At 45.5% G+C, this 25,869-nt stretch overlaps 1 protein-coding gene across 7 annotated transcripts in view; it reads right to left on the reverse strand.

Moving 5' to 3' along the window:
• Positions 1 to 5,616: 5,616 nt before the first annotated feature.
• LOC118371666 (bisphosphoglycerate mutase-like) overlaps positions 5,617 to 25,869 on the reverse strand; it is a 66,700-nt gene continuing 46,447 nt past the window's right edge. For 6 of the 7 annotated variants that reach the window (XM_035757215.2, XM_035757220.2, XM_052466351.1 and 3 more), the window contains 3 exons: positions 12,104 to 12,238; positions 7,872 to 7,908; positions 5,617 to 6,083 (listed from right to left, as the gene is read on the reverse strand). In XM_035757215.2, the coding sequence (XP_035613108.1) occupies positions 12,189 to 12,238 (50 nt within the window). In that variant the 3' untranslated portion in view covers positions 5,617 to 6,083; positions 7,872 to 7,908; positions 12,104 to 12,188. Of the gene's footprint in view, positions 6,087 to 7,871; positions 7,909 to 12,103; positions 12,239 to 25,869 lie in introns of all 7 variants that reach the window. The other variant, XM_052466350.1, reaches the window with a different exon arrangement.

The following is a 25,869-nucleotide window of genomic DNA, read 5'->3' on the forward strand; positions in this document are numbered from 1 at the left end:
TCATAATAAAAATGTAGGTAATTTAAAAAAAAGAATACATACATGAGGGCTTTACAACACATTCACAACACATTCACAACACATTCACAACACATACACAACACATTCACAACACATTCACAACACATTCACAACACATTCACAACACATTCACAACACATTCACAACAGATTCATTCACCACACATTCACAACACATTCACAACACATTCACAACACATACACAACACATTCACAACACATTCACAACACATTCACAACACATTCACAACACATTCACAACACATTCACAACACATTCACAACACATAACACATTCACAACACATTCACCACACATTCACAACACATTCACCACACATACACAACACATACATAACACATTCATAACACATTCATAACACATTCATAACACATTCATAACACATACATAACACATTCATAACACATTCACAACACATTCATAACACATTCATAACACATTCATAACACATACATAACACATTCATAACACATTCATAACACATTCATAACACATACATAACACATTCATAACACATACATAACACATACATAACACATTCATAACACATACATAACACATACATAACACATTCATAACTCATTCATAACACATACATAACACATTCATAACACATTCATAACTCATACATAAGCAGTAGAATTGTTGAACGTGTCATGAAGTTCTTATGTACGTACACTCCAAATAAAGAATTAACAGAATGGGTGAAGCCCCTCCCCCCACTTCCCCTAGGCTCAATTGTAGAGAGAGTAAATTGTCTGCAACTTTTATGACCATTCAGAGGATATTGTTATCATTTTACTATTCCCTTTAACATTGCTTCATTGTCTTTCTAAACGGTATTCACAATTCAGTTCATTAAGTCAATAGTTAATAACCATCCCATTTAGCCTATACTATATTGCAGCAGAAAACCAATCATGTTCAAGCAACGAACCATCAAAAGTTAATTTGATTTCAAGACAATGTAACGGTATGTCTGTAATGAATACCAAAGCAGTTATGTATAGAGAGGTATGTTAGTATGAAGTAATATCCCTTACCTGAGCTCAAGGCAGAGATAGAGGGATATGAATACAGAGGCTGCAGTTCTTTGGGGTTCAGAATCCAAACAGGTTTAGGTTTGGCCATCAAGTCTACATAGCGTGTTCCTTTCCTACTCATGTGACTGCCCTGCCCTATGGTTGTCCAGCTATTGTTAGCACCTTAGACAATTGAACCCAAACATATCAGAAGGCATTAGTCATACACACACGCAAGCACTTTACACACAAGGTTTTGTTGAAGTTCTTACATTTACATTACATTTACATTTAAGTCATTTAGCAGACGCTCTTATCCAGAGCGACTTACAAACCCCTCCATGAAAATCGGCACAGGTCTGTCAACCTTTTCATCCATCCAAATATATATATTTTTTAAACTCTTGAAAGATAAAACATCAAAACAAATCACAAGACATTCTCAACATTATTATATGTTTTTGTCCTTTAAATTATAGGAGTTACTTACAGTACTCTACATTTTCTCCGGGACCATTCAGAGACGGATACTACCTCATATTCAGAATGCCACAGTGAAACATCAGTGAGTATAGCACTGCATGTTAATTAGTAGCCTAGAACAGGATTCTATTGTGGTATAAATCAGTAAAGTATGCTGTATTTTAGACAGATGGGTCTTTTGCTTTTCCCCTCAACTTGCAATATGCTGAAAATATCATCTAATGTTAATTTTCAATGGTGTTTCAAAATGATGCAAATATAATTTGAAAACATTAATCTTTAAAATACAATGAATTATTAGCAATTATTACAACAACATCATAAATAGGACATTCTCAAAAAAGGTATACATTTTTAGTCACACTTTTCCCGTAACGTCCTTAATTCCACTAGCCTTGTTATACACTAAGTCCTTTACATCCTCATGGATAAAAACGGAAGTCAAGCCCATCTTGAGAGGACGTGAAAATGGCGCCAAAGGAGATGGCTGACGTTTTACAATCCCATAACCAATTGTGCTACTGTGTATATTCTTTCGCATTATTTGTAACTTATTTGGGTACATAATGTTTCTGCCACCGTGTCTTATGACCGAAAAGAGCTTCTAGATATCAGGACAGCGATTACTCACCCTGTACTGGAGGAATACCTTTTCGAGCTTCTGAAGGATTTACTTCAGATGCCCGACAAGGCCCTCATCCCCATCATTCGCAGGAGAAAGAGACAGAGGTATCGAGGACGAAGGACCGGGGGCCTTGTTAGGATCCGACGCCGAGAGGGTAATCTTTGGTAAAACAAGGGGTGGCGGTCTATGTATATTTGTAAACAACAGCTGGTGCACGAAATTTAAGGAAGTCTCAAGGTTTTGCTCGCCTGAGGTAGAGTATCTCATGATAAGCTGTAGACCACACTATTTACCAAGAGAGTTTTCATCTGTATTTTTCGTAGCTGTCTATATACCACCACAAACCGATGCTGACACTAAGACCGCACTCAATGAGATGTAGGAGATGTATATGGCCATAAGCAAACAGGAAAACGCTCATCCAGAGGCGGTGGTCCTAGTGGCCGTGGACTAATGCAGAGAAACTCCAATCCGTTTTACCTCATTTCTAGCAGCGTGTTCAATGTGCACGTGGGAAAAAATGTGCAATGTGAGAAAAAAACTCCAGACCACCTTTACTCCACACACAGAGATGCATACAAAGCTCTCCCTCACTCTCCGTTTGGCAAATCTGACCATCATTTTATCCTCCTGTTTCCAGCTTACAAGCAAAAACTAAAGCAGGAAGCAGCAGTGACTCGGTCTATAAAAAAGTGGTCAGATGAAGCAGATGCTAGATTCAGGACTTCTTTGCTAGCACGGACTGGAATATGTTCTGGGATTCTACTGACGGCATTGAGGAGTACACCACATCAGTCACTGGTTTCATCATAAGTGCATCGATGACGTTGTCCCCACCGTGACTGTACGCACAAACCCCAACCAGAAGCCACAGGCAACATCCACACTGAGCTAAAGGGTAGAGCTGCCGCTTTCAAGGAGCAGGACTCTAACCTGGAAGCTTATAAGAAATCCCGCTATGCCCTCCAACGAACCATCAAACAGTCAAAGGGTCAAGATTGAATCATACTACACTGGTTCCGACGCTCGTCGAATGTGGCAGGGACTTGCAAACTATTACAGACTACAAAGGGAAGCACAGCCGCGAGCTGCCCAGTGACACGAGCCTACAAGACAAATTAAATTACTTCTATGCAAGTAATACTGAAACATGCATGAGAGCATCAGATGTTCCGGACGACTGTGTGATCACGCTCTCCGCAGCCGATGTAACACCTTTAAACAGTTCAACATTCACAAGGCTGCAGGGCCAGACGGATCACCAGGACGTGTACTCCAGGTAAACCAACTGGCAAGTGTCTTCACTGACATTTTCAACCTATCCCTGACTGAGTCTGTAATGCCAACATGTTTCAAACAGACCACCATAGTCCCTGTGCCCAAGAACACTAAGGAACCTGCTTAAATGACTTCCGACCCGTAGCACTCATGTCTGTAGCCACGAAGTGCTTTGAAAGGCTGTTCATGGCTCACATCAACACTCTGATGTGATCCACTCTGACCTCCTCCCTATAGGCTGTCTCGTCATTGTGATTTACCCTCTGATTAACTTGCTGCAGTCCTACGCATAATTTCTGCAAGTATTGGCAACCAGTTCTTATTGTGATAGTAAGTTGTAGTTCATGATTTATGTCACCTGCAGAGCAGAGCTATTCGATATAAACTCAGGAAATAAATAAATGTCCTCTCACTGTCAACTGCGTTTATTTTCAGTAAACTTAACATGTGTAAATATTTGTATGAACATAAGATTCATCAAATGAGACACAAACTAAACAAGTTCCACAGACATGGAATAATGTGTCCCTGAACAAAGCTGGCCGCAAGCTGTATTAAGTACTGCAGTGCATCTCCTCCTCATGGACTGGACCAGATTTGCCTGTTTTTGCTATGAGATGTTTCCCCACTTCCACCAAGGCACCTGCAAGTTCTAGGACATTTCTGGGGGGAATGGCCCTAGCCCTCACCCTGCGATCCAACAGTTCCCAGACGTGCTCAATGGGATTGAGATCCGGGCTATTCGCTGGCCATGGAAGAACACTGACATACCTGTCTTTCAGTAAATCTTGCACAGAACGAGCAGTATGGCTGGTGGCACTGTCATGCTGGAGGGTCATGTCAGGATGAGCCTGCAGGAAGGATACCACATGAGGGAGGAGGATGTCTTCCCTGTAACGCACAGAGTTAAGATTGCCTGCAATGACAACAAGCTCAGTCTGATGATGCTGTGACACACCACCCCAGACCATGATGGACCCTCCACCTCCAAATCGATCCAGCTCTAGAGTATAGGCCTCGGTGTAACGCTCATTCCTTTGACGAAACACATGAATCAGACCATCACCCCTGGTGAGACAAAACCGCTACTCATCAGTGAAGAGCACTTTTTGCCAGTCCTGTCTGGTCCAGCGACGGTGGGTATGTGCCCATAGGCGACGTTGTTGCCGGTGATGTCTGCTGAGGACCTGTCTTACAACAGGCTTACTAGCCCTCAGTCCAGCCAAAATGTGAAGACATCTAAAAGATATCTGTGATAGTGTTCACTGCTAATTCATAACTATAATCCCCATACATAGGCCTACTGTATGTGAATGTGAATATGACAAAAACACTGAGTTTACAAAACATTAGGAACGTCTGCTCTTTATCCAGGTGAACGCTATGATCCCTTATTGATGTCACTTGTTTAATCCACTTCAATCTGTGTAGATGAAAGGGAGGAGACAGGTTAAAGAAGGATTTTTAAGCCTAGAGACAATTGAGACATGGATTGTCTGTGTGTGCCATTCAGAGGGTGAATGGGCAAGACAAACGATTTAAGTGCATTTGAACGGGGTATGGTAATAAGCAGCAGGTGGACCAGTTTGAGTCTAGAACTGCAACGCTGCTGGGTTTTTCACTCTCAAACAGTTTCCCGTGTGTATCAAGAATGTTCCACCACCCAAAGGACATCCGGGCAACTTGACACAACAGTGGGATGCATTGAGTCTACATGGGCCAGCATCCCTGTGGAATGCTTTCGACACCTTGTAGATCCAATGGCCCGACAAACTGAGGTACACTCAGTGTATGTCAGACGAGGCTGGTGGGAGGAGCTATAAGACAGGCTCGTTGTAATGGCTGGAATGGAATAAATGGAAAGGTATCAAACACATGGAAACCACATGTTTGACTCCGTTCCAATAATTCCATTCCAGACATTACAACGAACCTGTCCTATAGCTCCTCCCACCAGCCTCGTCAGGTGTAGGTAGTATATGATCTTATACAACTGGAAGCTTTCACTTCTCTATGGCTACTTGGACAGTTACATTACCTATTTAAATTATTACTGTAGCTCTTTAGAAGACACATTTTAAACAACTTTTAAAATTATTTTGAAGGTTTCATATCTATTATTTGAATTTATTTTCTTTATCAAAGAAATTAAGTCAAGCCCAAACGGGTGTGGTTAAAATATCTTTCATTACAAACATACGTTTATTTCCTACAAATGTGGTTGATCAAATGTCATTTTCACAGCATTGATTCTATTAGGACGTACAAGGGATTGTGCAAAAGACGTTTCATCAACAATCTAAAATAATATAAAGGGCTATAAATACAGTACTAATATGTATTTTGAGATGGTATTCAAATTTTGGCGCATGTCTCCCATTGACATCAATGAATGATTTACACAAAAGTAAGAGTTAAACATGAGGATCTCAACTCTGAATACCAACCAAAATGAATAACCTGTACTCCCTCCCCCTAAAACCTAACGTGAACCATGTGGTTGTTATGGAGATATTTTGTGTGTGGTTGTTATGGAGATATTTTGTGTTATGAATACACATAGTAGAGTCTTGCATTTCATCAGTTGGGGCTTCTTCCTGAGGGGTTTTCCTCTTATATTGTTAACATCCAACACCTGCTGAGAGACAAGAAGGAAAATATAATTTAGTCCTGAAGAAATGTCTCCAACAAAAAGTGGCCAAAAGCCTCAAACTTATAAAATGGTAAAACTGTGCAGAAAGTGGCAAAATGTTGCAAGAAAACTGAAAAACAACTAGAACAGACAAAATATAGCAGTAAGGTAATTCTAGTACTAAGTGAGTCATCGTTAATCAAATCTAACCACTCCTTCAGACAATGGCATAGCGTATCAAACTTTATTAGGTGTTAATAGAGACACTGATTGATAAACGAGTCATCTAATGTAAGAGCTGTTAATCAGATTGTGTGTTTGTGTCTGTGAGCGTTGCTTTGCGCGTGAATGCGTGTGTAGCTGTGTGTCAGACCCAGTACACCTCTGTTGACACATACTCTGAGGTCTCTGCAGTGACACTAGAGGGATTGATAGCTGTACCGTTGTTATTTGCCCTTCAATTCATTACCATGGGGCTATTTCAGCTGAAGAATTGCGAAGGTTTCAAGGGTGGGGGCGCTATTTAGGGTGACACTCAAAAGTACTGCGAAAGCTTTTCCATTCCCCCAAGTCTGACTCAGTGGTAGCATCCTGAGAGGACATCCCTAGTTGGGCTTGGACTGGGCTGAGGGTGCTGCTGATAATACAGTGTATACTGTATTGGGGAACTAAAGAAAGTACCACTGTCGGGTGAAAGATACATGGGCAGAAAGGCGTACTGTAATAAACATATCAACTTGATGCCCATACAGTAGGTGCCAAGTCTTTCTGCTCTGTGTCAGTACAACAGCATCAGTAAATACTATGTTATTAGTCTCACTCAACAGCCATCGACCTACTGAGAGAACAAGCCTTTAAAACATTAAGGTTGAGTGTATAAGCCCGGTGACTTTGCTGCTTAACCGGCTGGTAATCCTCCACAGCACACAGGCGTAATGCAACAGTAATGGGACAATACATGCAGCTGCTCTGTGGCATGCACGGCATCAAGCCGACGCCCGGCACGGTATTCCGCGGCTCCTGGTGGCGCGGGGTGAACTACGTAGGAATGGGTCTGCGTCCCAAATGGCACCTTATTCCCTATGTAGTGCACTACTTTTGACCAGGACCCATAGACCCTATTCCCTATGTAGTGCACTACTTTAGACCAGGACCCATAGACCCTATTCCCTATGTAGTGCACTACTTTTGACCAGGGTCCAAAGACCCTATTCCCTATGTAGTGCACTACTTTTGACCAGGATCCATAGACCATATTCCCTATGTAGTGCACTACTTTTGACCAGGACCCATAGACCCTATTTTCTATGTAGTGCACTACTTTTGACCAGGGTCTATAGTAGTGCAGTATTCAGTGAATAGGAAGCCATTTGGGAAGCAGGACAGTGACATGGAAGCCATCTAAGGAGCGTGAAAGGTTCTTTCTACAGGGAAACAAGGTCAGAGGGAACAGCCTCTTTAAATATAGAAGAGCAATGCAGTGAGGCAGGGACCTTTGAAGGAGCCCAAGATGACTAGCAGATTTGATTTACGGTGGCCAGCGGAACACAAAGAGGACGATGGTTGTAGGAGTTGTGGACACCTGGTTTCCATGGGAGGGGGTCGTAAATCAATTTGAGGTGTGTGTGTGTGTGTACGCACGCGTGCATGCGTGTGTCCGTCCTTTAGAAGAGACACTTTTCTTAGTCTCACCACCTTTTCATGTGTGACGATGTCATCCCACAACAGGTTCGGAAAAGCCCTGTTTCAAAACACACACAGACAGACACCATGGTGAGAGAACTTGCTTACCATTTGTGACAGATTTGCTCTTGACTCCAACTGTCTCCTGTGAAGACAAATGAGACTGTATTTCAGGATGTGTCCTGTCTTGTTACTAAACCATGTGACCTTTGCCAGGGTGACTGTATTTCAGGATGTATCCTGTCTTACCATGGGCCAATCATTATTACTTTTTAACATTTCTTTGTGGAGCTCAGATTCACAAATCTGAACAAAAAATGTAAAAGCAACATGCAACAATTTCAAAGATTTTACTGAGTTAAAGTTCATATCAGGAAATCTGTCCATTTAAATAAATTCATTAGGCCCTAATCTATGGATTTCACATGACTGGGAATACAGATATGCATCTGTTGGTCAGAGATGACCACTATTTGCCTCATGCAGCGAGACACATCTCCTACACATAGAGTTGATCAGGCTGTTGATTTTGGCTGTGCAAGTTGTTGGATTTTGGTGGGAACTAGAACGCGCTGTTTTACACGTCGATCCAGAGCATCCCAAACATGCTCAGTGGGTGACATGTCTGGGGAGTATGCAGACCATGGAAGAACTGGGACATTTAAAGAGTCCAGGAATTGTGTAAATAATGTATTGTGATCTTTTGGAGTCACTTTTATTAGTGACAGAGGGTCAAAAGACCCTCTAACTTTCTCACTCATCATTATTCACGATTCATTCAGGATTATCCGTGATCATGGTAGCATCCACATTAATGTTGAAGTGTTTAGAAACATATTCTATTCTTAACAAATATATTACTTGTTAAAAAAATCTATTTCTCAGAGCAATTGTATTAGAATAGAATACTACTATTTCCCAATTTCTTGGAGCAGACAATATAGCTCAGTATTTGAATTATTTATTTTATTCAGTCGTTGTTGCTCATCTTTATCAAGGGTGTCAATCATTTTGGACCCCTCTGTATGTCCTTACTGGCACAGATGTATTTTGCCTTCGCACCAAACTGCTGAGCAATGCAATCCACATGTCCCTTCACATAACATCTACAGCATTTCTCTAAATAAGGATTTAAATATCAATGGTGAAAAGCCACATCAGAAGACTATAGTTCCCAAAATGCCATTCTTCTAGTCGAAGCCTCTATGGAAACGAAGGATGGCCACATACTGTACAAATCAAATCAAACCCCTGGGAGGGGTGCGTCACCTGAGTTGGCGCCCCCCCTTGGGTTGTGCCGTGGCGGAGATCTTTGTGGGTTATACTCAGCCTTAGGTGGGGTTATATCCTTCCTGTTTGGCCCTGTCCGGGGGTGTCCTCGGATGGGGCCACAGTGTCTCCTGACCCCTCCTGTCTCAGCCTCCAGTATTTATGCTGCAGTAGTTTATGTGTCGGGGGGCTGGGGTCTGTTTGTTATATCTGGAGTACTTCTCCTATCCTATTCGGTGTCCTGTGTGAATTTAAGTGTGCTCTCTCTAATTCTCTCTTTCGGAGGACCTGAGCCCTAGGACCATGCCTCAGGACTACCTGACATGATGACTCCTTGCTGTCCCCAGTCCACCTGGCCGTGCTGCTGCTCCAGTTTCAACTGTTCTGCCTTATTATTATTGGACCATGCTGGTCATTTATGAACATTTGAACATCTTGGCCATGTTCTGTTATAATCTCCACCTGGCACAGCCAGAAGAGGACTGGCCACCCCACATAGCCTGGTTCCTCTCTAGGTTTCTTCCTAGGTTTTGGCCTTTCTAGGGAGTTTTTCCTAGCCAACGTGCTTCAACACCTGCATTGCTTGCTGTTTGGGGTTTTAGGCTGGGTTTCTGTACAGCACATTGAGATATCAGCTGATGTACGAAGGACTATATAAATACATTTGATTTGATACTGTACAAACAGATATAGTGCATGTAAGAAGGCGATATGGTGATTGATTTGATAGGACATAGTGGGAATCCAACCCACCCAAAGAAGCATTTGATATCTTTGTCACTCTGTAGATAGCTACTACAGTACTGTGGTCCAATCTCTCATTTACCCCTAAATCCAACACACAATTATTGGACAGGTGTTCGCAATAATTATGGAATAATTCCACCTAGCTTGGTGAAGCTATCACAACATTGTTAACACCCATCAAATCCTCTCAGGTCTCCATAAGTGTCTGGGACTCGGGGTTGATTTGGGACAGGGAAGACCAAGGGAAGACCAAGAGGAGGAAAACTGCAGAACGAGTAAAGTAGAAGAGAAGAAAATAAGTTGCTAAGCAACAGTAACTGATAGATATATAGAAATATCCTCAAAAGAAATAGCCTAGCTCAAAGGCTAAATACAAATCTAACCTAAAGATTTTATATTACGTAGAGAAGAGTGCTATAGAACTTCTCTCCATGAGAGGGAAGCCTTGTAGTGTTCATGTAAAAACAACTTGGCTCGTACAAGTTCTTGTGGCTGGTAGGAATGGGACTAAAGATATCCCCTCATAAATTTTAGGTTCGAACAATGTGCCTTGTCAATCAACAGTAGGTCTGTATGTGGGAACATAGGTTCACAAACGGTCCCGAGTGTCTCTAAAAGAACAGGAAAGATTAGCCTGCTAGCTCGTTATAAAGAATAGGACACATTCACTGTCATCACACTATTTCAAATGACCTTCATATCACTGGACATGGCTAGGATATGTGTACAGAAATGATCTAGTTTAACTCTCTAGTTTTGGTCTAAATTTGAAATAAAAACAAATCAACTGTTTTGAGAAAGAAAAAGTTGGCTGTTATGAAAATGGTCGTCAACTGAAAACATTTGAGGGACTTTTGTTCTCGTCTTAAACAGAACTCCAGAGGGAGACTTGACCTTTTGTTCTAGTCTTAAACAGAACTCCAGAGGGAGACTTGACCTTTTGTTCTAGTCTTAAACAGAACTCCAGAGGGAGACTTGACCTTTTGTTCTAGTCTTAAACAGAACTCCAGAGAGAGACTTGACCTTTTGTTCTAGTCTTAAACAGAACTCCAGAGAGAGACTTGACCTTTTGTTCTAGTCTTAAACAGAACTCCAGAGAGAGACTTGACCTTTTGTTCTAGTCTTAAACAGAACTCCAGAGGAGACTTGACCTTTTGTTCTAGTCTTAAACAGAACTCAGAGAGACTTGACCTTTGTTCTAGTCTTAAACAGAACTCCAGAGGAGACTTGACCTTTTGTTCTAGTCTTAAACAGAACTCCAGAGAGAGACTTGACCTTTTGTTCTAGTCTTAAACAGAACTCCAGAGGGAGACTTGACCTTTTGTTCTAGTCTTAAACAGAACTCCAGAGGAGACTTGACCTTTTGTTCTAGTCTTAAACAGAACTCCAGAGAGAGACTTGACCTTTTGTTCTAGTCTTAAACAGAACTCCAGAGGGAGACTTGACCTTTTGTTCTAGTCTTAAACAGAACTCCAGAGAGAGACTTGACCTTTTGTTCTAGTCTTAAACAGAACTCCAGAGGGAGACTTGACCTTTTGTTCTAGTCTTAAACAGAACTCCAGAGGGAGACTTGACCTTTTTTTCTGGTCTTAAACAGAACTCCAGAGAGAGCCGCTCTCTGATTGGTCAAATATGGACAGCGTCACAATGTCACCAAGATCTACAACGTCCCCTTGAGACGCTGTTTACACACTTATATATGCCATGATGTACTCTACCAGCGGTAAGATAACCTTGAACCCATAAGAGCCAAGCAAGGTGAAATATTGCCTCAGAGTGGCTGGTGGGGTGAGGGCAGAACCAGGAAGTTATGTTGGCTCGATGCCACCTGCCACAGAGCTATCATTCTTCTACTGCTCGCTTGGTCTTCTTCTGAACTGGAGGAGACACGTTTGACATGATGTGTAGTGTAGTAGACAGGTCTATGTACCTGTAGCTACCACAACCAGATCTCACAGTCTCATGTCAGAATAAGACGTTCATCCATGTTTCTCAAAATGTATAAGTGTTTAAGGTTAAGTTTAGGCACTAACTCTGAATATGTAAGGTTAGGTTTAGACATTAACTCTGAATATGTAAGGTTAAGTTTAGGCACTAACTCTGAATATGTAAGGTTAAGTTGAGGTATTAACTCTGAATATTTAAGGGTAAGTTAAGGTATTAGCCCTGAATATTTAAGGTTAAGTCTGTCTGTCTGTCTGTCTGTCTGTCTGTCTGTCTGTCTGTCTGTCTGTCTGTCTGTCTGTCTGTCTGTCCTCACTTTCTCTCTCGATCACTCCATCATCACCGCCCCTCTCTCTCTCTCTCTCTCTCTAGTCCCTTACCTTATTCATAGCTTTGGGGCATTCTGTGGCCCCCACAACGTTGCCTTTCTCCCACATGGTCTTGATGTTGCGGATGCTGGGGGTCTCAGGCAGTTCTGAGAATGGAGACATGGCGGATCTGACATCCTGGTTGGTCTGTGGAAAATAGACATTTTATCAGGAGTTTATTTAACTTTTATTTAACCAGACGAGATAGCTAACAATACATTCTCATTTAGGAGGATGCCACATTTAATAAAAACGAGGGAATGGGAGCCAAAAAGGTATTGAAAATCTTGCCTGATAGCATCTTTATTCCATGTCCACAATATGTCCACAACCATATAGGATAAACTTAAAAACTGGGTGGTTCAAGGCCTGAATGCTGATTGGCTGAAAGCCATGCCATATCAGACCGTATACCACGGATATGACGAAACATTTATTTTTACTGCTCTAACTATGATGGTAACCATTTTCTAATAAGGAACTTTTGTGTCAATATAACACAGTTTTTTAATTTAATTTAAAAAAAATGTACCTTCATTTAAGTAGGCAAGTCAGTTAAGAACAAACACGGAAGACGCTGTGCCAATTGCCCCCCGCCCCATGGGGCTCCTAATCACAGCCGGTTGTGATACAGCCTGGATTCGAACCAGGGTGTCTATAGTGATGCCTCGAACACTGAGATGCAGTGCCTTAGACTGCTGCGCCACTCGGGAGCGCCACTGTTAGCAACACAGTACATGTACAATCACCTAACATGTTTCACTTTTCCCAGTCTCTCTACTTTATTTGATTTTGACCTGTGAAGCGCTGTGTGCCCACTGCTTACATAATCATTTTGAGGATGCTATACACAGCAGGCTGCTGAAGGGAGGACAGCTCATAATAATGGCTGGAACGGCCCCAGTGGAATGTGTTTGATGTACTGTACTTGATACCGTTCCAGCCATTCCGCTCCAGCCATTACCGCGAGCTTGTCCTCTCCATTTAAGGTGCCACCAACCTCCTGTGATGCCATATTTGACATTCAATAACATGAAGTGTAGACCTAATGACAGTGTGATGGAATACAGTATCCTCTATTTATACAGTGTGTTCCGGTGTGTTACCTGTCTGGGAGACAATAGGTGTGTGTGATGTCTTACAGCTGTAGGAGGAAGAACACAGGAAGCAGCCTCGGGCACTCATCGGAGACCAAGTCTCTAATATGAACCCGAGTGGGCAGATCTCATCTACGAAGACAGCGACTGCTCCGTCTTTTCTGGCATGACCGGCAGAATTGAGAGAGAGGGTATGAAGATGTCTGGCGAGGACATACTGTAGGTGAAGCAGGAGGACCTCAGCAAGCTGGTGAGAGTAACCCACATTCGACATAAGGTACAGGGACAACAACGACTGGCCTCAGTTTGTTAACCACATTCTGAAAAACACCAGCGAGTTCCAGCCCTCCTGGAAGGTGTCTGCCGAACCCCAGGTGCTGGTCGAATGGTGGTTCATGCTCGGACACATAGACAGCATGATGCTGGTCAAGAAGAGGACCGGGCCAGAGCACGTCTTTGTGGTGGAGAACAAGGGCACTGTGGGAACGATGGTAGGCCGCGCTTACAAGAAGGGAGCCGACGGAGAGGCCTTGGTGGACCCGAATAGCGCATACAGTCTTCAGGCGCAGGGTTACCTGATGAAGTTGCCAAAACTCCTCATGCCAAAAATCCTCCCTCCTCCTGCCTTGGACTGGGAGCTCAACGACAAGGTCTTTCTGATTTTCAGGGACTACACCGTTTCTCCCGTGGAGTACCACGTCTACACGATCTCCCATTGCAAAAAAACTGCAGACCGATCTGGAGGAGCTGAACCGCTACGTGATAGGCTTCGTGTTCAAGATAGTGCTGCTGGCTCTGGAGAGGGCTTATCATTTGTAGCAATCGTTCGAATCAATTGGTCTGTAAAATGGTCGAATGTAAAATTTGCTCGACCTATCCTTTAAAAACTTGTGCTTTTTACTACAATAAATAATAAAGACGACCAGTTTTATTCATATCACTGCACATCCACAACAGTCTAGTCTTGACAGTCTTAATGACAACAGGCTTAATCTCAATTCAATGTTCTTATATTCTTACGCAGAGCAATCTTTAAGAGACATGGCGCTTAAGTAGACAGTATTAATATAGACAGATATGCAGTTTTTTTTTGTTTTACATGCAATTTTTCAGTGGGTCAGTGGGTCTCTATACTCTATACTCTGCAACCTCGGTGATACGATTCGTTTGCACGGTCTGCAGGTGCATCATATCATGGGGGGGTCATGGGTTAGTCGTCCTTTTCGGGGTGGGTTGACGAGAAGCCCCCCCACTCGAAGGTGAAGGCCGTTCTTACAAAGATACGGTGAGCCTGAATCGAATTCCATGGTTATTAAACTCAATTCCCAGACCGGTTTGCGTTTGAATTTAGCTAATTCTGTGTTCTTTTTTACAGGACCTATCAAGAAAGAGCTCATTGATTCCCACGTCGAGTATGTGGAGATGTTGGCCAATTTGGGGGGTCGACAATATTTCCAAGTTGCTGTACTCTTCAGGTGTGTACCACACGGAAGAACTGGATATTCTGACACTTCATGCCCACTTTTGATCTCCATCCACCTAAAAGGAGAGGATATACTGCTGAAAAATGTGCAGTCTGCACGGTCAAGCTCACAACGAAGTCCTCCCGCGGATCGTCAAGCTGATAAATACCAAATTAAGGCCTGCTCCCTCAGTTGTTAGCTGGGCACAAAATTGTATAGGAATGTCTCAACAATCCCATTCTTTTTTTTCAGGACAATCTATTTGATAAAATGCTTTAAAATAAGAGCATCCACAAGTTTATGTGACTTATGGTTATTTTTCTAGAGGGAGATCTATTTTCTACATTTTCATACATTCATTTTCCAGGAATTCCAGGAATTTCCAGGAATTCATATATTCCATTCAGTGTTCTGTTCCCAAAATAAAGAAAAGTATATCTCAAAACACGTGGTTCTTATTACATTTGTTGGGTAGTAAATCCAAGGTTTATTTTTTGTTACAGGTAATCCAAGTAACCATACATTTACCAGGTACATTTACCAAAGGCACCCCGTCGAAAAAGGACACCTGAAGCTTTCTTTCCATCAGGACCTGAACCTCGCTATTACATTGAGAACTACATTGACCCAGTGTCCCCCAGAGGTGTTGTTTTTATTATCAGAGAGATGTCAACCACACAGAACATACCAATATCTGAGATTATACAAAAGATACAATAAATAATGACACTTAGAAACACGAAGGTTCATTACATCAGATCCATCAGCTCTTCTCCCTCGTCGGCAGTACGTTTGAATTTCAACCTGCCGGAGAATCCCTCAACACACGGCTCACCGTCTCTGCCAGCCAGTTTCACAGTAACATCTTCGCCGGTGACAATCTCCAAGACGTCATAAGGGGACCGCTCCAAGGAGGTGTCCGTGACACTCCACTCCGAGGAAGAGCCGTCCGTGGTCTTTGTAGAAACACTGTAAACTCATCGAGGTGAAGTTTGACGTCTAGTGTCTCGCCGTCATCGTACGATCGCAGCGGCACGGTGGCGGAGGTCTGGTGTGGTTCGGGAGAATCGAAAGCCACTTCAGGCCTAGGCCCCTTGACGACCACTTCCATCTCGGCCAGTTCCTTCTCCAGTGAGATCGATCGACATCGGCGCCGAGGTGACCAACAGAGATTGCGATCCGTTTATGGATAGGCAGCTGTCCAGGTTGTGTTTCTCCATTGCGTTTTTCCACCCCCCCACCTCAGTGTCCTTACGACCATAATCGGCGGCGGTGGTGTTGAAAAAGCCGTTCTTGCTCCAACCGTCCACTAGCTTTGACCAAGTGACGATGCGTCCGTCGGCTGTGTGCACTGAGAAATCCAAAGCTTGTTGTATCGACACCGCCTTGTCCAGGATAAAATCTCCATCCTCTGTTTCCTCGAGGACCAACGCAGCGAGGACGAGGTGAGACTTGACCAAAATGGCGGTGTACACAGTCACGTTGTCACTTCTTGGAATGTCACCGTCGTGCGAGATCCGACTTCGACCAGACTCATAGCCGATTGGGTCCTCGCCCGTACCTCGCTGTCGGGGCCGACGGCAGCGTTCCCCAAATGCCCTCCTACCGAGAGTTTGGTGGGACTGCCGATGGCAGACAGAACTTCTATTTCCTCCAGAAGGATGTTGATCCTCCCCACCCATGACTCGCCTTGACACCTCGACCTACAGCTGAGGTACCCATCCGCGAATCATGAGGACGTCACCAAGTTTTCCTCCCAGAAGCCGACCCCTTGCGGTGGTACCGGTGAGCAGAAAGACAGTGGGTGCTTTTGTGCTACCGACAATGTCAAACACACCGTTGACGAGAATCGCTCCCGGGAAGTCCTTCTGAGCAATCAGTATCTTCTTGCCATCGGTGTCGACCGGCACATTCATGTACAAAATCATATCACCAGACTCGAGCCATTCCTGCTGAGAGCGGGATGCTCTTGTCGTCACCACATACGCCCTCACGGCAGAATCTCCTACCCCAACTATAGCTGTAGTCTCGGTACATACACTCTGCTCCCTGCATGGATAGTACGCGATACCATGGTGACTTAAACTTCCTAGTCTCTTCATTTTGACTCTTGGCACTCTGAACTTCCCGCATTTCATCTGAGTTGATAGTGTACCCTGAGGCCTGGACACTAACGAAATACCTAGAGACACAACCTTATCCGCTGCAAGGTTGGGTTCAAGCAGGGCTTCTCCGATGTTCCTTAACGTCGGTTTCATTAAACGTCTTACCAGTAGATCCTGTTGCAAAACGTCTCTGCCAGCTCACGGCTCCGAAGGAGCTCGGTCCCCCTGCCTGTATTGCACAGCAATCGACATATGCGAGTCTGCTCCCTTGTCGTCTGTCTCGCAATCGTAGTGTTCGTGCGCTATGCATATCTCCTGTGACATTGCGAAGCACAGAAAAATCTCTTGGAGGGGGATGTCTACAAATAGGTCAATTTCAGATAAGTCGTGTGCATTTTGATGATTCGGTATAGTTGTTATCGTAGTCTGCGGCTCGATGCAGGTCCAACTTGTTCTTTACGGTCACCATCGGCGGACAGGCCACCACTGCCTTCGCGACGGGCATCTCCAAGGCGCTGTACATCGAATTCAGATCATTTTCCAATAGTAAGTAGTAGTTCCCCAATGAGCCGTAATAGTCGCCGACGCTCGGCACGGTGAAAAAGACCGCCGCATGTAGCCTAGCCCGAACCAGCGTTGTCATATCCAACATAGTCCCAGCGTCCTCCAGTACAAGTCTAGCTTCTTCCAGCTGTACCGTTACAGTTATTGCGATGTCTACCAGCATCAGTGGAACAAACGTGTGACCCAGAGGCTTAAAGATCATACTGAGGAGCTGCTGTGTCGATCGCACCAGCCCGTAGTAGTTCAGGGGGCGAGCGTTGCCCGAGATCAACCGCCTCCAGACTCTGGGCAAAGACGAAAGCTTTCCTGTGATCTTAGTCAGTGGATTTTTAGTGAGCTTCTGAAAAACCGAGGACGCTGCTTGAGTCTTGGCCAACCTATGGGCTATCATATCGTTGATGGTCTCCGCTAAGTCTATGGAGGAAAAACACCTGGCCTGCTCATTCCTGAAAGCCAACACGTTTGTTATCGAACGTGCCGTAAGTTGAGAGCGGGCTCGTCCAACGTGACTGTGTACGGAGCATCTGACACCGCCGTTTTGGTCAAGTCTCACCTCGTCCTTGCCGCGTTGGTCCTCGAGGAAACCAAGGACAGAGATTTTATCCTGGGCGAAGCGGTGTCATTACGACAAGCATTGTATTTCTCGTTGCATTTAGTCGACGGACGTGTCGTCACTTGGTTAGCATATCATGCTCGGCAGCGCCCTGCGGCCTGCCTCCAGCACCTGGTAACCAGTATCCGTTTCAGGTCACCGTTCAGCCTGGCGGTGACACGGGCGACAAGGTTCTTGGCCTCCTTTGAGCTCACCACCAAAAAGTACACTCCCCTCCTCTTCACCACCGATGTGCCCCACTTGCCGTCGAATTTGATGTCTCCCATATCGACTTCCACTGAGTAGCGGCCATTGTCATCAAATCTGCAGAGACGCCTCTGGTGATGCTTGTTGGTGCCCACACACGGGCCTATCGCTTTCAGCAGCTCGGATGGACCGTCCTCCGACTCTGCGTTCTTTTGCTGTTGGTCGTGTCCGAGCAAGCCCTCCGAGGAGGTCTCATCGAAATTGGCCGGTGAGTCCTGTCTCTGGTGGCCGTCAACGAAAACGGCCGGCGATTCCTGTCTCTGGTAGCCGTCGTCGAAATCGGCCACCAGCGAGCCCGGCCTCGATCCCCAGTCGCTATCATTGTCACCGCCGTCGACGAAGACGGGGCTCTTGTTAAAAATCCTAGCCATCAGCCGTTCTTTTTCCAACACCTTTTGTTGGTCGATTCTAGTGAACACAGGAATGTCCTCAGTTTTCAGGGGCTGTTCCCCAAACCATGGGTTGGGATCCTGACGAGACACAGCTCTGACCCATTCAGGGTCATGCGCAGTCTTTGATGAAGTTGTTCAAGCCTGTTTTTCCATAAAGCAACATTGTGCTGAAACGTTAAACAGTAAAATATTTTTTTAAAGACAAACAGTATCAAGCGAAGTTGTGTTTTTATTTCCCATTTAGAACAAACATCATAGGACGTACATCACAGGATTGCTCGTTTGTGTGTGCTCAGTTTGCGAGCATCGACCCAAATTATATTTAGAACCCTCGCTTCTAGCCACCCAACCGCCTTTCAGAGACACCTTGAAGCCAAAACCTGGCTTATGGTAAGGTCCTCGGAAAGGGCAATTGTTTGTACACGGGTACTCCGGGATTCCTCCCCTCCGTGTATTCTTGCAGCCAACTGGTCATTGGTTTATGAGCCATTTTTTAAATATACACCGCTCTATCCAATATCCACACGCGATGTAAGTCGACTTCAAGATTCTGGTCTAGACCTCTGCGTAAGTGAGAATTAAATACACGCGAGGCGGTGACTTGACAGGGACAATATGGGGCGGTACTTCTACGCAAACATCTGGTCCTCATACGTGTGCAACCGAAACTAGGTCCCCATAGAGATACTCAAGGATTATGCCTTTTAAAAGTTATTTTATGCAATAATTTAATAATGTGCCTCGCTTAGCCCCGGGGGGGTCAAGCCTGATAACTTATCACTTTAAAACTCTCCACTTAAACTCACCATGGATCATAATATAACACTTAAACTCCCTCCGTCAGAGGGGGGCATAACTCGGTCGCTGTACATGGGTTGACCATAACTCGGTCTCCGTATATGGGTTGACCATAACACGGTCGCCGTACATGGGTTGACCATAACTCGGTCTCCGTACATGGGTTGACCATAACTCGGTCTCCGTACATGGGTTGACCATAACTCGGTCTCCGTACATGGGTTGACCATAACTCGGTCTCCGTATATGGGTTGACCATAACACGGTCTCCGTATATGGGTTGACCATAACTCGGTCTCCGTATATGGGTTGACCATAACACGGTCTCCGTATATGGGTTGACCATAACACGGTCTCCGTACATGGGTTGACCATAACACGGTCGCCGTACATGGGTTGACCATAACTCGGTCGCCGTATATGGGTTGACCATAACACGGTCGCCGTATATGGGTTGACCATAACTCGGTCGCCGTACATGGGTTGACCATAACACGGTCGCCGTACATGGGTTGACCATAACTCGGTCGCCGTATATGGGTTGACCATAACACGGTCTCCGTACATGGGTTGACCATAACTCGGTCGCCGTATATGGGTTGACCATAACACGGTCTCCGTACATGGGTTGACCATAACTCGGTCGCCGTATATGGGTTGACCATAACACGGTCTCCGTACATGGGTTGACCATAACTCGGTCGCCGTATATGGGTTGACCATAACACGATCTCCGTACATGGGTTGACCATAACTCGGTCGCCGTATATGGGTTGACCATAACTCGGTCGCCGTATATGGGTTGACCATAACACGGTCGCCGTATATGGGTTGACCATAACACGGTCGCCGTATATGGGTTGACCATAACTCGGTCGCCGTATATGGGTTGACCATAACACGGTCGCCGTATATGGGTTGACCATAACACGGTCGCCGTATATGGGTTGACCATAAATCGGTCTCCGTACATGGGTTGACCATAACACGGTCTCCGTATATGGGTTGACCATAACACGGTCTCCGTATATGGGTTGACCATAACTCGGTCTCCGTATATGGGTTGACCATAACACGGTCGCCGTATATGGGTTGACCATAACACGGTCTCCGTATATGGGTTGACCATAACACGGTCGCCGTATATGGGTTGACCATAACTCGGTCGCCGTATATGGGTTGACCATAACTCGGTCTCCGTATATGGGTTGACCATAACACGGTCTCCGTACATGGGTTGACCATAACTCGGTCTCCGTATATGGGTTGACCATAACTCGGTCTCCGTATATGGGTTGACCATAACTCGGTCTCCGTACATGGGTTGACCATAACTCGGTCGCCGTACATGGGTTGACCATAACTCGGTCTCCGTATATGGGTTGACCATAACACGGTCTCCGTATATGGGTTGACCATAACTCGGTCGCTGTATATGGGTTGACCATAACTCAGTCTCCGTATATGGGTTGACCATAACTCGGTCGCCGTATATGGGTTGACCATAACTCGGTCGCCGTATATGGGTTGACCATAACACGGTCTCCGTACATGGGTTGACCATAACTCGGTCTCCGTATATGGGTTGACCATAACTCGGTCTCCGTATATGGGTTGACCATAACACGGTCGCCGTACATGGGTTGACCATAACACGGTCTCCGTATATGGGTTGACCATAACACGGTCTCCGTATATGGGTTGACCATAACACGGTCTCCGTATATGGGTTGACCATAACACGGTCGCCGTACATGGGTTGACCATAACTCGGTCTCCGTATATGGGTTGACCGTAACTCGGTCGTCGTACATGGGTTGACCGTAACACGGTCTCCGTATATGGGTTGACCATAACACGGTCTCCGTATATGGGTTGACCATAACACGGTCGTCGTACATGGGTTGACCATAACACGGTCTCCGTATATGGGTTGAACATAACACGGTCTCCGTATATGGGTTGACCATAACTCGGTCTCCGTATATGGGTTGACCGTAACTCGGTCGTCGTACATGGGTTGACCATAACACGGTCTCCGTATATGAGTTGACCATAACTCGGTCTCCGTATATGGGTTGACCGTAACTCGGTCGTCGTACATGGGTTGACCATAACACGGTCTCCGTATATGGGTTGACCATAACACGGTCTCCGTATATGGGTTGACCATAACACGGTCTCCGTATATGGGTTGACCATAACTCGGTCTCCGTATATGGGTTGACCATAACTCGGTCTCTGTACATGGGTTGACCATAACACGGTCTCCGTATATGGGTTGACCATAACACGGTCTCCATATATGGGTTGACCATAACACAGTCTCCGTATATGGGTTGACCATAACTCGGTCGCCGTACATGGGTTGACCATAACACGGTCTCCGTATATGGGTTGACCATAACACGGTCTCCGTATATGGGTTGACCATAACTCGGTCGCCGTACATGGGTTGACCATAACTCGGTCGCCGTACATGGGTTGACCATAACTCGGTCGCCGTATATGGGTTGACCATAACACGGTCTCCGTACATGGGTTGACCATAACTCGGTCGCCGTATATGGTTTGACCATAACTCGGTCGCCGTATATGGGTTGACCATAACTCGGTCGCCGTATATGGGTTGACCATAACTCGGTCGCCGTATATGGGTTGACCATAACACGGTCGCCGTATATGGGTTGACCATAACTCGGTCGCCGTATATGGGTTGACCATAACACGGTCGCCGTATATGGGTTGACCATAACACGGTCGCCGTATATGGGTTGACCATAAATCGGTCTCCGTACATGGGTTGACCATAACACGGTCTCCGTATATGGGTTGACCATAACACGGTCTCCGTATATGGGTTGACCATAACTCGGTCTCCGTATATGGGTTGACCATAACACGGTCGCCGTATATGGGTTGACCATAACACGGTCTCCGTATATGGGTTGACCATAACTCGGTCTCCGTATATGGGTTGACCATAACTCGGTCTCCGTATATGGGTTGACCATAACACGGTCGCCGTATATGGGTTGACCATAACTCGGTCGCCGTATATGGGTTGACCATAACTCGGTCTCCGTATATGGGTTGACCATAACACGGTCTCCGTACATGGGTTGACCATAACTCGGTCTCCGTATATGGGTTGACCATAACTCGGTCTCCGTATATGGGTTGACCATAACTCGGTCTCTGTACATGGGTTGACCATAACTCGGTCTCCGTACATGGGTTGACCATAACTCGGTCGCCGTACATGGGTTGACCATAACTCGGTCTCCGTATATGGGTTGACCATAACACGGTCTCCGTATATGGGTTGACCATAACTCGGTCGCTGTATATGGGTTGACCATAACTCGGTCTCCGTATATGGGTTGACCATAACTCGGTCGCCGTATATGGGTTGACCATAACTCGGTCGCCGTATATGGGTTGACCATAACACGGTCTCCGTACATGGGTTGACCATAACTCGGTCTCCGTATATGGGTTGACCATAACTCGGTCTCCGTATATGGGTTGACCATAACACGGTCGCCGTACATGGGTTGACCATAACACGGTCTCCGTATATGGGTTGACCATAACACGGTCTCCGTATATGGGTTGACCATAACACGGTCTCCGTATATGGGTTGACCATAACACGGTCTCCGTATATGGGTTGACCATAACACGGTCGCCGTACATGGGTTGACCATAACTCGGTCTCCGTATATGGGTTGACCGTAACTCGGTCGTCGTACATGGGTTGACCATAACACGGTCTCCGTATATGGGTTGACCATAACACGGTCTCCATATATGGGTTGACCATAACACGGTCGTCGTACATGGGTTGACCATAACACGGTCTCCGTATATGGGTTGAACATAACACGGTCTCCGTATATGGGTTGACCATAACTCGGTCTCCGTATATGGGTTGACCGTAACTCGGTCGTCGTACATGGGTTGACCATAACACGGTCTCCGTATATGGGTTGACCATAACTCGGTCTCCGTATATGGGTTGACCGTAACTCGGTCGTCGTACATGGGTTGACCATAACACGGTCTCCGTATATGGGTTGACCATAACACGGTCTCCGTATATGGGTTGACCATAACACGGTCTCCGTATATGGGTTGACCATAACCTGGTCTCCGTATATGGGTTGACCATAACTCGGTCTCCGTATATGGGTTGACCATAACTCGGTCGTCGTACATGGGTTGACCATAACACGGTCTCCGTATATGGGTTGACCATAACACGGTCTCCGTATATGGGTTGACCATAACACGGTCTCCGTATATGGGTTGACCATAACCTGGTCTCCGTATATGGGTTGACCATAACTCCGTCTCCGTATATGGGTTGACCATAACTCGGTCTCTGTACATGGGTTGACCATAACACGGTCTCCGTATATGGGTTGACCATAACACGGTCTCCATATATGGGTTGACCATAACACAGTCTCCGTATATGGGTTGACCATAACTCGGTCGCCGTACATGGGTTGACCATAACACGGTCTCCGTATATGGGTTGACCATAACACGGTCTCCGTATATGGGTTGACCATAACTCGGTCGCCGTACATGGGTTGACCATAACTCGGTCGCCGTACATGGGTTGACCATAACTCGGTTGCCGTACATGGGTTGACCATAACTCGGTCTCCGTACATGGGTTGACCATAACTCGGTCTCCGTATATGGGTTGACCATAACTCGGTCTCCGTATATGGGTTGACCATAACACGGTCGCCGTACATGGGTTGACCATAACACGGTCTCCGTATATGGGTTGACCATAACACGGTCTCCGTATATGGGTTGACCATAACACGGTCTCCGTATATGGGTTGACCATAACACGGTCTCCGTATATGGGTTGACCATAACACGGTCGCCGTACATGGGTTGACCATAACTCGGTCTCCGTATATGGGTTGACCGTAACTCGGTCGTCGTACATGGGTTGACCATAACACGGTCTCCGTATATGGGTTGACCATAACACGGTCTCCATATATGGGTTGACCATAACACGGTCGTCGTACATGGGTTGACCATAACACGGTCTCCGTATATGGGTTGAACATAACACGGTCTCCGTATATGGGTTGACCATAACTCGGTCTCCGTATATGGGTTGACCGTAACTCGGTCGTCGTACATGGGTTGACCATAACACGGTCTCCGTATATGGGTTGACCATAACTCGGTCTCCGTATATGGGTTGACCGTAACTCGGTCGTCGTACATGGGTTGACCATAACACGGTCTCCGTATATGGGTTGACCATAACACGGTCTCCGTATATGGGTTGACCATAACACGGTCTCCGTATATGGGTTGACCATAACCTGGTCTCCGTATATGGGTTGACCATAACTCGGTCTCCGTATATGGGTTGACCATAACTCGGTCGTCGTACATGGGTTGACCATAACACGGTCTCCGTATATGGGTTGACCATAACACGGTCTCCGTATATGGGTTGACCATAACACGGTCTCCGTATATGGGTTGACCATAACCTGGTCTCCGTATATGGGTTGACCATAACTCCGTCTCCGTATATGGGTTGACCATAACTCGGTCTCTGTACATGGGTTGACCATAACACGGTCTCCGTATATGGGTTGACCATAACACGGTCTCCATATATGGGTTGACCATAACACAGTCTCCGTATATGGGTTGACCATAACTCGGTCGCCGTACATGGGTTGACCATAACACGGTCTCCGTATATGGGTTGACCATAACACGGTCTCCGTATATGGGTTGACCATAACTCGGTCGCCGTACATGGGTTGACCATAACTCGGTCGCCGTACATGGGTTGACCATAACTCGGTTGCCGTACATGGGTTGACCATAACTCGGTCTCCGTATATGGGTTGACCATAACACGGTCTCCGTATATGGGTTGACCATAACTCGGTTGCCGTACATGGGTTGACCATAACTCGGTTGCCGTACATGGGTTGACCATAACTCGGTCTCCGTATATGGGTTGACCATAACACGGTCTCCGTATATGGGTTGACCATAACTCGGTTGCCGTACATGGGTTGACCATAACACGGTCTCCGTATATGGGTTGACCATAACTCGGTCTCCGTATATGGGTTGACCATAACACGGTCGCCGTACATGGGTTGACCATAACTCGGTCTCCGTACATGGGTTGACCATAACTCGATCGCCGTACATGGAGGTAGAATTTCTACACATCATTTTAGAGATAATTGGTTTCCGGTTTTTAACAAATGGGATTGTTTGTATTGTCGACCAACATAACCCAATTATGTGCAATTGAGGTATAAAATAAAAACATATTCTGGCGTATGAGTAATGCAGGACGGGTATGTTGTATGAGATTATATATACAACTTGCAGGCTTGTTTTCGAATTGCTGTGCGTTTTGTTGCCAACCTATTTTGCTACCTGACAACTTTACGGGTTTCACTTTTTAATTACCGTTCATATAT

This window comes from Oncorhynchus keta, chromosome 17, assembly GCF_023373465.1.
Source record: "Oncorhynchus keta strain PuntledgeMale-10-30-2019 chromosome 17, Oket_V2, whole genome shotgun sequence".
Lineage (NCBI taxonomy): Eukaryota > Metazoa > Chordata > Actinopteri > Salmoniformes > Salmonidae > Oncorhynchus > Oncorhynchus keta.